The sequence below is a fragment of the Patiria miniata genome, unplaced genomic scaffold (assembly GCF_015706575.1).
Source record: "Patiria miniata isolate m_02_andy unplaced genomic scaffold, ASM1570657v1 HiC_scaffold_7, whole genome shotgun sequence".
Lineage (NCBI taxonomy): Eukaryota > Metazoa > Echinodermata > Asteroidea > Valvatida > Asterinidae > Patiria > Patiria miniata.
The window spans coordinates 15,026,238-15,039,497 of NW_024037074.1; the positions used below are offsets into that span (position 1 = coordinate 15,026,238).

Here is a 13,260-nt window from a genome sequence, read left to right on the forward strand (position 1 = left end):
TGATGTTGCACGGGTAAAACGTTAAATGAGCCAATCAGACACGTCTTGGTATAAGCAAGCGTGTAACCTGTTAACAACACGAGACTTTAATGTCGCTACACACAATGTCGTTCACAACTATGTCCCAAGAGTTTTGGTATTCGTGACACGCACGGTGGTAGGAAGCGGCATGTTGCCAACGCTGTTAAATAGATGCGCTCAATAAGCGTCCAATCAGAAAGCGTCTTATAGTCACGCAGTCATGACAGTAGCCAGACTGAAGTGACGGAGTCGTCCCTTATAAAGAGCTTCGGCTCCACACTGTCATTATTATTACCCTGTTGCCTGAGTTGCTGTCATCGTATGATACCCATCTCGCTACCAAACTCTCCACACGCGGACTCGTTGGGCTTGCGCTCAGCCTATGTATCATCACCCACGGAGTTCTACGCACTGTGTGCCGATCAATATAAGATATCCAGCCGGAAATATGTAGGTCGATACGCGACGGCAAGAAGGGGTAAGTCTATATGTGGTCCACTTACGGCAACGTCTGCCAGATTGTTGAGATATGTTTAAAAACTACCCGAAGGTGTTGTTTTTTTCCGACAAGGAATTTGATACAGAGCGCCGATGCGCACGAGGGTTTGTTTTGCCTTTCCTAACAGTGAGAACCATGTACACTTCTTGACGTAACAAGTTCTACCCTCTCAATGTTTGTCGACCGTTTTCTAATCGGGTGCCCCGGCAGCGCGCAGAAGGGCAAGAATATTGCATTGAAAAGCAGCAATGTTCATGCACGCGTATTATTAATCCAATGTTCTCCCAAGCGTATTATAAGTCGTTCGAATTATAAATTTGTCACATATTATATGAATCATAATTTTTTGAACAACTTGTGTAAATTTCCATTGCTGTTTAAATTTCATTAAGATAGAGGCTTTTTTTCTGCGTATGCCCTTTTGCTGGAAACTTTTTGGTGATTACGCGTTCGCGCGTAAGGGCGTATGCGCATGCCGTTCTGCCAGGCACACAATGCAAACAGATTGGGTTTTTTTGCCTACATCTTCCAACAGTGGAAATATACTATAAATTGTTATACCTGCCGCATGGACGTATACTCGATATTGCCTTGAAGTGACTGTCGCTCTTGAAATCAGGCATGTATCGGTAAACCTATTATCTAGATGAGAATGCCCCAGCGGGTATAGCTCACGCTAAACTTAATTGTATTACCAGTGCATGTGTATATCTGACAATTTTGTTAAATATCTGCTTTTCAGTAAGTTGAAATTGCTTATATAGAACATCTGTGTGGGGAATTGCTCTCCTTCCTTTTGCTGTGAGATTAATAACTTTAAAAGCACCAAGGAGGGCAGGTTTGACCTTGCAGGCATACAGCCCAATATTCGATATACTTGAAAGGATTGCTGAATGGCTACAAAATGTAATTTACATGTCGACAATTAAGCTGTACCGGCCCAATGAGATATAAGGCATAGTCACTACGAATTACGAAGAGCTACTCCGAGCCTGACATTTCCTGAGATTTCGCATTGAATGAAGCGAATACAATAACAGAACTTGGCGCAATCAAAAAGAGTTATTTTGGTCGGTTGTTTGTTAATACAAGCCCAACTGGATTCAAAAATGTAATCCGACCCGCTGAAAAACACTCCAGGTAATATCTAAGGCTTCAAGAAGAGGTATCAAGTTCATTATTTTGATTTTTTAAGCCATGGCATATTCGGCGCAGACATCTTAAGAAGTAAGACACTTCTGGACTGATTCCTGTGGTTTATAGCGTTGATGGTTTTTTATTTGCCTCGTAAAATAAGGTATGTTGCTCCGGCCCTGAAAATCTGCTATCAGATGACAGATATGAAAATACTCTGCAATGTTAGATCAGTCACCATGAAGAAAAAGCGGGCACAATTCTCTTCAACAAATAGAACAGTTCTAAAGAGATTTTTTGGGTCAAGGATCATCCATATGCCATCGGCATTTTTACTCATGCTCCATAAACTCTAGGCAGACAGGATTTGGATCGATAAGGGGATGACGGCGTGTCCAGAGACGAATACGTGATTTTCTGCGGTCAAACTGGGTTAAACCCTCCAACTTGAAGATAAAGTTTTTAAAGGTCATCCTACGGATCGATAAGACGAATGCTCATCGAGATTTTTGGTACATAATTTCGTTACAAAACTGTTTTACTCGGAAATTACGACGAAAAACCCTGACACGAACTATCAATATATCAACCGACCTGAAGTTCTGAGACGAACGCTATAAGCGGTCGGGGAAGGGGTCATTTATAATTGTCTGAATTTCACGCGGCACTTGCTAAATTCCCATCGACTTGGTCGACTTGCCATCTACTTTGGGTAATGCGACCTCTCAAATCATATTGAAACTGCGTGTATAGCTGGATGTTATTTGGTTGGCGGAAGAATATATTTTTTCAAATTCAAATTTAAAAGGATGCATTAATGACGTTAGAAAATGGATTAAAGCTGTTTACATGTTTTTACGGCTAAGAAATGATAATGTGGTAAAGTAAAAAAATATTAGTTTTGAAAAAGAAAGCTGGAATGTTAGAGTATGAATCATCCAGAAAATAATTCACGACTAAAATTAATGACCAAAATCACAAAATCTGGAAATATACAAAGATTTTCATCGTGTTTGATCATAATGGGTCACGGTAGCATTGTAGTCCCACATGAAAAGTGGCTAAATGGTTGACGGCCCTAATGGATGAGTCGTATATCGTGCGTGCAGTCCATTCATCAAATGGGCTTCCGGTTGCTCGCTTTCAGATCGGGAAAATGGTAGGCCTAGCCCATTCAAACAACAAAATTTGAATTTTAATGATGAGCAGAGTGCGGGCTAAGTCGTGCTACATTCACTGTCCACTGACAAACTCTCTCAGCCTGCCGTGTTTGCATAGCAGAACGCCGTGTCTTGCGTGCATCAAGGGCCAACGGACAGGGGCATCCGAGGAGAAAGAGGGGGGGGGGGGGGAAATAAGCCGAACCGGAAGACAAGAGCAGGCTTTCCGTGACAAATATGGAACAACAAGAAGACTTTCAGGACGGAGACATGATCGAGACATCAGTAAACAGAAAAACCCTCGGCGGAATATCACTCCAAAAACCCAAAGTGCAAGATCTGACGAATTGGCCGCCTTGAATTGGAAGTTGATTCTTTTTCTGCCTAGAGCGATATCTTAAAGATTGAAAGAAAAACAAGTGTTGTCGAATTATCCCTCGCTTTGCCGCGCTCACTTCGTTGCGCGGGGGAAAAAACACTGATTGAAGAGAAAAAAAATCCTAGAAATGCGATTGTCATTTCCGCGCATGACCTCTGCAGTTGTTATTACTATAGGTTATGTCTGCAGCATACCTCGGAATGTGATTTGATTAAACGACAGCTCTGCAAATGTCAAATTTCTGAAACCGACCTAAAATGTCGTTTCTCCTTTGTTGTGTGTGCTTGGAGCGCTTGGTGCAGCGTTCAGCAAACCCACAAGCTGATCCAGCAAGCATTGTGTATATTGCACTCAAGCATAATTGTGGATTATGTATAATTTTCCCTGCTACTTTACCCGTCAGAGAAATACTTCGAAAAGAAAGTCTTGGTGCATCGTTGCTTGGAACGATGTACAGGGTGAGTGGGAAAAAATGGCACAATACGGTACATGTATCACATGCACCCGGTCCCAGATCAAATGTTTGCAGAAGAGAAAAACTGGTAACCTTTCCCGTTTTTGTGGGAGCAAGGACTTAATCCAAAGGGACATATTTTTTAACTCACCCTGAATTATATTTAAAGTAAAAACAAATAAGTTTCTGCATAAATACGCTGAGATGATACAGTGAAGCCGTTGGCACACGTCCTTATTTACTGGCAAATGTTTGTTTTATCGAAGCGAAGTTTCATCAAAATGCTCAGAATCAGCAGCGCAAGAATCTTATCTCCCTCAAAAAACGGCTACTTTTTCGGGTTACTTCATAGGGACGGAACTCATTTGGGTTTCACACCTCAGCTCATTCCATGATGTCGAGTTTTTGGTCTCGGAAGGGATCGGCTTCCGCTCTGTCAAGTACCTGTAATCCGAAGGCTCTTTGAAACATCCACCCCTCCCCCAGCTATCATTTATTAACTGTCGTCCTCCGGGCGGCAACTCCCAAATGGGCCGTCTTTGATGGATTAATCGCGCCTTGACGAGTCTACGGTTACCGGACCATGAAAAAGGCAATTTCTAGCGGGGCCTGCGAATGTAGCACCATAAGCTGGCAATTAAAGATTTTGAAATTACTTTGACGGTGAAAGTAGTTCCTTGTGTTTATGACTTCAATTTCTCGACGAAGTCATATTCTTATCCACTTCTATGTATTTTTTTTTTAAGTTTAAATGGAATGTACTCTAACGGGAATGCAAATTTGTACCAATATGCACCTTTTTCCATTGGCATTTCAAGTGGTGGTTTAATGCTGATGTATCTGCATAAAGCATATTTAAATGACAAAATGTTGCCAGGATATTATTATACTTTCGTTAATTTATTAATATTATCTGTAAAAGAAAATGTCATTATGCATGGTAAAATGCCATAGGCCAACCATGGAGGATGGGCCAACAGACACAGAAGCAACTTGGTTAATGCGTCATGTCGCAACATAGCCAATAATTGCGCTATGTGATGAATGTATCCACACAAGAAACTGTCACGTCGACAAACAAGGGATTATCAGCTACAAATGGGAACACAACGGCTGTTTCGTGCTGATATTTACATGTTATCATATACTTAATGTCAGGCGGGGACAATACGATGTGGTTTAAATGAGGTATTATATTATAGTCACGAAACATTTGCGGTGGTCAAAATAATTTATGTGCAACTGTCGCGAATTGGCAGTGCGAATATTATTTTTTTGTTGACGTTGACGTCACCAATTTGCTTTGTATTACCGTGAGGCTTACACCGACCTCAAGAAGACGAAATCATCTGCACTTCTCGTTAGTCCTTCCTTGATACTCGTTTATGACATCTCGGAAGACAATCCAAATGAAATTGAAGCGATTAGGAAGACACATATTTATCCATCTTCCGAGAAAATGAATTTTCAATGTTCCAATTAGCGTATATCGCATTTTGTCCATGTTCACTCAACCATTAGCATATGCACCGTCTAAGTACCCTTAGTAGCGTCAACTCGTCTCCCATCTTCAGTCATCGATGTCTTTAAGTCCACACTTGAGATCACACTGTCGCAGTAAATCTGCAACTTGACCAGCTACGATGACATGAAATCTGTTTCAGGTTTCCGGATTCTTGCAAAATGAAACATGAAAGGTCTACTTTTCCGAGCAAGCGTTTGTAAACAGATACACTGATTGATAAATCCTTTCGCATAAAAAAGCGAGACAAATCAAGGAGCCCTTTTTCAAAGGGGATTTCTGAATTCAGAAGAGTCAAATAAATTATACTCATACAACATTGAATACGGAAGCGCCCTACAACACTAAATACTGTAAGAACGTGCCATGAGCTCTTCACGCAATAAGTAGTATATTGTGTACATTATGGAGAAGACTGAGTTTACATTCACCAAGTAATTGCATTGACAACAGACGGACCCTGTAGGTGATTCCACTGCATCTGCCATTCGGTGGTCAGTCATCGCTAATCGTAATCAGAACGCGACGATTGCTTCTCATCGTACATAAGCCGTGTTTCTGCGCAAAACACGCCGGCTTCAAGATTAAGACTTCCCAGTTTGTTCAATAAGTAAGGCGCAGATGTCATCGGGGTGATTAGACCTGGTAGGGTAAACAACACTGTAATTCTATTGCTGACGGACTGTTCTGTCTGCAAATAACCGTGCGATTTGTCTTACTCGTGTAAGAGACTGGAGAATCAATTGGGATGTTTACGACGTTAGTAAACCAGACGTTGAGAGCACGAATCCGGACTGACAGTTCGAAAATCAACAGTGGCAAATCATTAAATCAACTGAGAAGGACTTCGTGACGCTTCTACTTCCACTTGTAAATTTTTCCGACCAGTGTACCTGAAATTACTTAGAGAAAGCACGTCTGAGTGCTCTCCTCAAAGAACAAACGTATCCTCGGTTGGAGCAGGAAATTAAATCTTGACGACTATCCGTACAACTGGAAATTAACATTGATATGTTTGTGTATTTATTTATAGAGCATTGATTTTAGTCGTCAGATCTCAAAAAATACCTGTCGTCCGTGTGTATCAACTGCAAACGCGCATAGCAAATTATTATTGATTCAATTATTATTCCAAGATGTGAAGTATTCTTAAGTGCATTATTCATGGGCAGCCAAACGCCTCAGGCAACGACTTCTGTAAATGCGAATTTCAATAGCCTTCAATGCCGTCTGGAAATACAGGCGCACTGTAAATATTTGTGTGAAATGCAGCACTGCTTGGGAGAGTTAAAGTACAGTTCAGCCAGTCAATTTGAAATAGTCTGTAAACAAAAAAAATATGTCTATAGATATAAAACATTCGCCATACATATAAAAATTGCATGTTGAATGGCCCGGGTAGGTACACAGTGATTGCCACCAAAGGAAATGTTCTTGATACACGGCTCGTTATCCAGCGAGCATGCTATTATTTTCTTTTCATTTCCCTTCCGAAGCTAGGAAATTGCGAGTGCTGGCGGAATATTCCATCTGCCACTGGCTTTCAATCGTAGCCTACTACTGATCGCACTATTAATTTGCGCTTTCTCAAAAACTGTGACATCTTTCATAAATCAAGATGGATTCGAGTTGGAATTAACACCAGTATATGGCCAGACTAATTGTTAGGAACGGCGCCAAACATGTCCGAAACCCAGCCCTCCCCGACATTTATTTACAAGGCGTGCAATACTCTCACATTAACTTTACACGTAACCTTCTCAGTTGAAGGGTTACCAACCTTTATGCTCCGTAACACTCACTGAATATCAGTGTCTTGTAGTGTCTTGTTAAACGGTTTCCGTTTCACGAAACCCTTTCAAGACGGTCTGTGTTAGTGCGAGGCGTCCGAAACAAGACTAGGCAAGCCAGTAAAGCCGGTCCCAGAGGGCGCCAAATTATATTCAATTGATTCCAGCATGCACCTGGTCTACACAATGGGCCGAATACCTGTCCAGCATACAAGTCAGTCAGTCAGTCAGTGAGATAGGTACAAAGAGGATACTAGGCTGGCCCTCTGTGACCAGCCAAACTCACTGCACATGGCCAAATCTAAGCAGGCCTCGAGCGAAGGGGGACGCCCTCTGTACCCCTACCCATTAGTTACTTCACTAGTTGTGGTACTAGTTGCGGTACAGGCGTCACTTGCCTCATAACCAAGTGCGGTTGATATATCATGGAATCTTTATTGACTAAAATATCCTTCTATCTTCCTATTTCAGGGCATCTAGAGAGAAGTTAACGAATTGACACTCCACGGAGCATTTGATTATCAGCAGGCAACATGTCTGAGGATGACGAGTACGAAGGATCGTACGCTTACGGCAACGACTCTTATATCGAGCCCGACTTTGACTGGGTCGTGATTGACATCTACGCCGTGGTAGCCATCGTAGGGTTGCTGGGCAACGCAAGCATCATCGTAGTCATCCTGCTCAATCGAGAGCTCCGCAAGTCTCAAATCAACGCCTTGATCATCCAGCTTGCCATCGGAGACTTTCTCTTCCTGCTCCTGACGGTACCGATCAAGATCGAACACGAGATCGACCCTTTCTGGCAGTTTGGTAGCGTCGCCTGTAAGATCTATCGGTTCGGTGAGACCCTTGCCGTTGGCGTGTGCGTCTACTCCATCACTGCCTTCAGCGTGGGTCGATTCTTGGGAATCGTAATGAAGAAAGGTGAGAGGAACTTCACCAAAGTGTTGATACTCACTGAGTGGTTGACAGCCATTGGTATCGCCGTACCGACTCTCTTTATAACCACCCTCGACCCGACCCCATCAGGCCTCAACCATTACTGTACCTTCCCTCACCAAACCACGGCTTCTCAGGTCTACGTTGTCTTCTGGGCCTGCTTCTTGTACGTCATCCCACTGGGTCTTATCGCCTACACCAACATCTTAGTCATCATCAAGCTCGTACAGAGTACCAGAAAGTTCTCCGGGGAGCAGGTCAATCGGTCGCTTCTCAAACAGTTCCGGATTCGTCGTAACCGGGCGGCCATGTTTATCCTGATCACGGTATCCTTCGCTGTCTTCTGGATGCCGTATTTCGTATTCCGCTTCTGGCAGATCCTTGGCAGTGGTCCCGTGGTTGTTAACCCGGCCCGGGATGCGCTGCGTCAAATGCATTACTATGCTGCCATCGCCAACTCGTGCTGCAATCCGTTCGTTATGTACATGATGAGCTCCAAGTACAGGAAGGCTCTGTTCTGCCGGTTGCCGTCCAAACACAACGCCGGAGTGGCCTCAGCGAATTCGATCAGGAGTGGCCGTTCCAGGACAACTCGATTCAGTCTCTCTGTCAGGTACTAACGACAGGAAAAATCGAGAAAGTTCCTAATGCTGCCCCGACTTTTGGAAATAAAACCTTTTCGTCGGAATCTTTAACGGAGAGATGAGTGTCTTGTTTGTGTACATGAGATTTGGAAAACAGAGAAATGGACGAATATTTTGATGGAATGGAGCGACGAACTTTAAGTTCAAAGGAAAAGTAAATCAGAAATGGGAAGAACGCTTGGACCATAAGTGGTGCATCTTTCCCTCGTTGTTGAAAGCCAACCGAAATGAACAAGACCATCTTTAATATAAAAAGAAATAATAATAATAATAAATTTTACTATCGTAAATTATACCATATTGGAGACACTTTAGCGCCAGAGTTATTCCTTTAGAAAACATGTGGAATTAGGGATTTCTCCCTAATGCCTCAGCTCCTATACAGAGGCAAACATTATTGTCGCCAACAGGAGATCGATTGCTCGTGGTCCAATCGGTAACAACACCAAAATTAGTGGGGGTAGGATAAGGGAAATTGGGGTATAGGGGTCAGGAAAGTTGGACAAAATTGTGCACAAGTCTATGGGAATGTCTCCTAACTAAATGGTATGTTTCGATGATAACAATAATAACAATACATAGTCGTCCTATAATAATAATAATCGACATTTAAGAACGATCTTATTAGTAAATTAAATCACCTCGCTCACAGTATTATTATTACCCCTGATCATGGGGCCAATTAAACATTCCAAATACCATCTCAGCTCCCTGAGGAGTATACAGCTCGATGCAGCCTGTTAGGCGCAAGCAAGCTTATTCAATCACAATAACCATCTCTGCCCTCACAGATACCCATTTACTCCTGGGTGGAGAGAAGCAATGAGTTACAAAGTGCCTTGCTGGACTCGAACCCACAACCCGCAGCTTTACCCACAGACCACGAATCTAGTGCCCTTAACCACGAGGCCACAGCACTATCGCGAATAATAATTACCGGACCATTTCCATCCAAGTTCAAGTTGTCAATACCCGTTTTTTTATACTACACATACTGAGAGAAAAGGTTATTATTAAAGGGGAAATTTATGACTGGTTTTCAAAAACATGCTGGCAGCTAATTACCGTTATTCTATTGAAGTTAAAAAACAATCTATTCCCGGCCGACGAATCGTATTACAAATACCGTGACTTTCTATAATTGGATTTTATTTCTGTGGGTGTCTAGTGTCGCATATTTCAATATTTGTGAATTTGTAAACCGCAGTATTATTGGTTGATGGGTAGCGATGAGAGGAAAAAAAACGGGTGAAGAAAGTGAAAGTGCTGAGGAGATATCAGACAGGTATTGGGTGAGATAAAAGGCCTATATTGAAACAGAAAGAATTTCGTACTGAAAACAGTCTGCAATTTCTGCAAGTATGATGAATACGAGTTAACTTTTCGTGCAGTTTTGCCAAAAAGCAAAATTGTTTGCCGCTTTCATTAAGAAATTTCAAAAATGAGCTGTTTTCGAAATAAAGAGTCCATCCGATTCTTGGGAACACATTGTGCAACTTTCTACTTCTCTTAAATGTGTGAAAACTATTTGGCATTCCTTTTTGGTTAATTTGATTGAAAAGAGCACTTTTTACACTTTAAAAATGGTCCATACTTTTATGGACAACTTAGTGGGTTGTTGCTGTGATGTCATTTCAGGAAGACACTGTTCAGTTTTCTGTTTAAATTGTGAACCCAAACTTTGCTAATTGAAAACATAATGTTTGAGAAAGGGTTGCTCATTAGCTTACTGCCATGTACTTGCACAAAATGAATCACGCAAGAAAAGACAATTTGTGACAGCAAAATATCCAAATTCTATCAATTTTTTGAGGTGAAGTAGCTTTAACATTGAGGTCTCTGCCCGAAATGGCATCACACTTTTGCTCATGAATATGGAAATTTTCATTAGCATGAAAATGGCAAAACGAAAATTGAAAATAAGGTTAAATGTGAGTGAATGGGACACAAAGGTGCATTTTCAAGGATTGCATTAAAAAAATTCATTGTATGGGTCCTTTAAATGAAAAAAAGACGCTTCGGCCTCCTTTTCACCAATTGGTGTGTTCTATAGAATTGGCGTTTTAAATACGTTTACCCATCGGGAACGATGGTTGTTTTCCTTTCACTTCCAGGTTTGATTTGCATTTGCGGCAACTGATTGTGGTAAACAAAATATCGGATAAAAAACAAGCAGATCCTCTGCAAAAAAATAAATAAGATAATTAAACAAACGAACTGGACAAATGACACAAAAGGGTGAACAGAGTGGAGATGACCTGTGGATGTGAGTGACAGACTGCATGTGAGGCTGAGAGGGGTACGTACAGAGGGCGTGTGAAATGAGAGATAGAGAGAATGAGCGACAGCGGGCGTACAATGTGTAATGCACTTTTAGCTAGAGGGCGCTTTGAACTGTTAGCCAATCAGTGAACAGATCTTGTCCGGGAAGCGAACCAAAAGTTGTAGTCATACAAGACCAAATTTAAATTTGGTCTGTACCACAAGTTTTGGTTGAATTTAGCACAAATTCTAACCCAAACAATTGGTTATAGAACAACCCAAGTTTGGGTAGTTCCAGTTTTCACCCTTTCTAGGGTAAAATTAACCCATGGCAATTTTTCAGTGTTTGATAAAGTCCCAACACTTAAATGTTTGAAAACAAATAAAAACATCTTCTAACATTTAATTTGAAGATAGTATTGCGTGCCGCAAACATACCGTAATTTATATTTCATTGTCCATCAGATAGCCCTACAGTTGGCATTATGACTTTGGCAAAGAGAAAGTCGTAATAAAAAAATTAGAAAACAAGCTGAAAGCTCAAAACCAGACACTGGCCAGCTCACTGTACAAAAAAAGGTTTCACATACGTTGCTTGTTACTATAGGTCTCAGTTAGTCCAATATACGAGAAAATTTTGGCTTCAAATAAGCTTAACCCTAACCCTAATAAATAGTGTAAACCTTGCTGTGTTTCTATTGCACCGTAGCCATTTTGAATAATGATTGTCTATGTATCTTTGTGCATTATTGACCCATTGCGTCCATATTTAATCAATTCTCCAGACTGTATGTAGTGCAAGTCTCTTATTTCGTAAAGATTAGCCGTATGATGGTGTTAATATAAACGGTTATAGCTTATCCTGCTGATATTGTGTTTAGTGTGCATTTTAACAATATCAACAATCAATAATAATCAGCAGGGTAGAATATCATTAGTCACCTCCATGTTATATCTTGATCGTTTAAAACCAAAACGCAATTGTAAACGTGTATTGGATTATTCATAATGCGAAATTTGTAATCACTCGTGTAACGTGGTGTACAAGAACGGTAGCATTCTGTATAATCGCAGGCGGTGGTACTAGAGTGATATAAGGCCTAGGTGTAATACAAACTCAAAAGGTATAATATTTTGCGATAACATGCAAACAACAATTGTTTGTTGGCTGTAGGAATAGACTTCTCTTGTATGGAGACTCTCTGAGTTCGACGCGTATGTTGAAATGTAAATTCAGTATGAAGTTGTACCTTCAGATCAATGACGGAATATATTATAGTGCATGTGCACTCTTTATTATGAGCACTCGGGTTTTGATAGGTGTGAGTACCTGTCTAGAAAATGTCAAAGTAATTACAAGTGCGGGTAGTTTGACAATATTCCTTCATTTTCTTGCATGCATGTGCCAGACTGCACACGTCCAATCATTTTCCTTGTCAGCGAACATAGGATTCGCGGCTTATAGGTTGGATTTAACCAATGAGGGACTCGGTGGTCTAAGCCACTGGAACAGATCAGTGTCTGTCTTTTCTTTTTGTCTTCATCGTGTTGGAGTTAGGTATAAATTAATTCTGAAATGACAGTGTAATATTGGTGCTTAACTGGGGTACTTCGAGTATTACATCTCCGGTATTTATTTTTCAAATATAGATGTCATGTCAGTATAGAACTCAATAGTATATTATTAGTGATAACGAGCGTTTCCGACACCCCTTCTTAGTGTCTACAATAGAAACTGATATTCATTTCTGTGTATATACCCTAACTGTATATTTGTAAATACAATGTAATTTAAAAGTCATTAATTATTTTCATTACTAAAATGTTCAAAACAGACGTTTATCAGGAGTTCATATTATTATTTGGAGTTCGGGATTTGGGCGGGGATGTTTTTTTCTTCAGATTTCAAATAAGAATTTGTGGCGAAGGTAAAATTTTCTAACTTTTGTAAATACTTCTATTGCAAATAATATATTCGCCTCTTTTTCATCGTCGAACAGGTGTGTGTGATAAACATCCAGGTTTATCTTCATGTACACTATATAATATGATTCTGTAGATAGTTCAAAAAAGTTTGAAATTATTAATAATTTACGGTATATTAATAATTTACGGTAGCGTGAAGATGATGTACAAACAAGGCATGTATTTAGCACCGATTAAAGAATGGTTGGAGTGAAAGAATGTATACAATTATTTAACATTTCATTGTGAACAAAATGAAGTGATTTTAACATGTATATTGACTGAAATGTAAGAACAATACAATACAAGTGGAAAACGGTGTGAATAAACAATCAGTTATTATATTTCAATGGTTTACGACAAAGTGTCGGGAAGGGAGTTTACACCAATTATCACCAATTGTCCCATCATGCATGTTTATGAAATAATTGATACCAATTCAAATTTTTCATTTGGTACACATTCTGGGGTGGATCAATACATTGACG

The 13,260-nt window shown here is 40.5% G+C and overlaps 1 protein-coding gene across 1 annotated transcript; it reads left to right on the forward strand.

The window, feature by feature from the left end:
* The first annotated feature begins 331 nt into the window (after positions 1 to 331).
* Positions 332 to 9,243, forward strand: LOC119744285 (neuropeptide CCHamide-1 receptor-like). Its single transcript, XM_038220155.1, has 2 exons — positions 332 to 499; positions 7,431 to 9,243. The coding sequence occupies exon 2, from the start codon at positions 7,493 to 7,495 to the stop codon at positions 8,519 to 8,521; it is 1,029 nt and encodes a 342-aa protein (XP_038076083.1). The 5' UTR covers positions 332 to 499; positions 7,431 to 7,492; the 3' UTR covers positions 8,522 to 9,243.
* Positions 9,244 to 13,260: the final 4,017 nt, after the last annotated feature.

Bases quoted from the DNA above. Each gene is read 5' to 3' on its own strand.
- LOC119744285 (XM_038220155.1), top strand. From the start codon at position 7,493: ATGTCTGAGGATGACGAGTACGAAGGATCGTACGCTTACGGCAACGAC.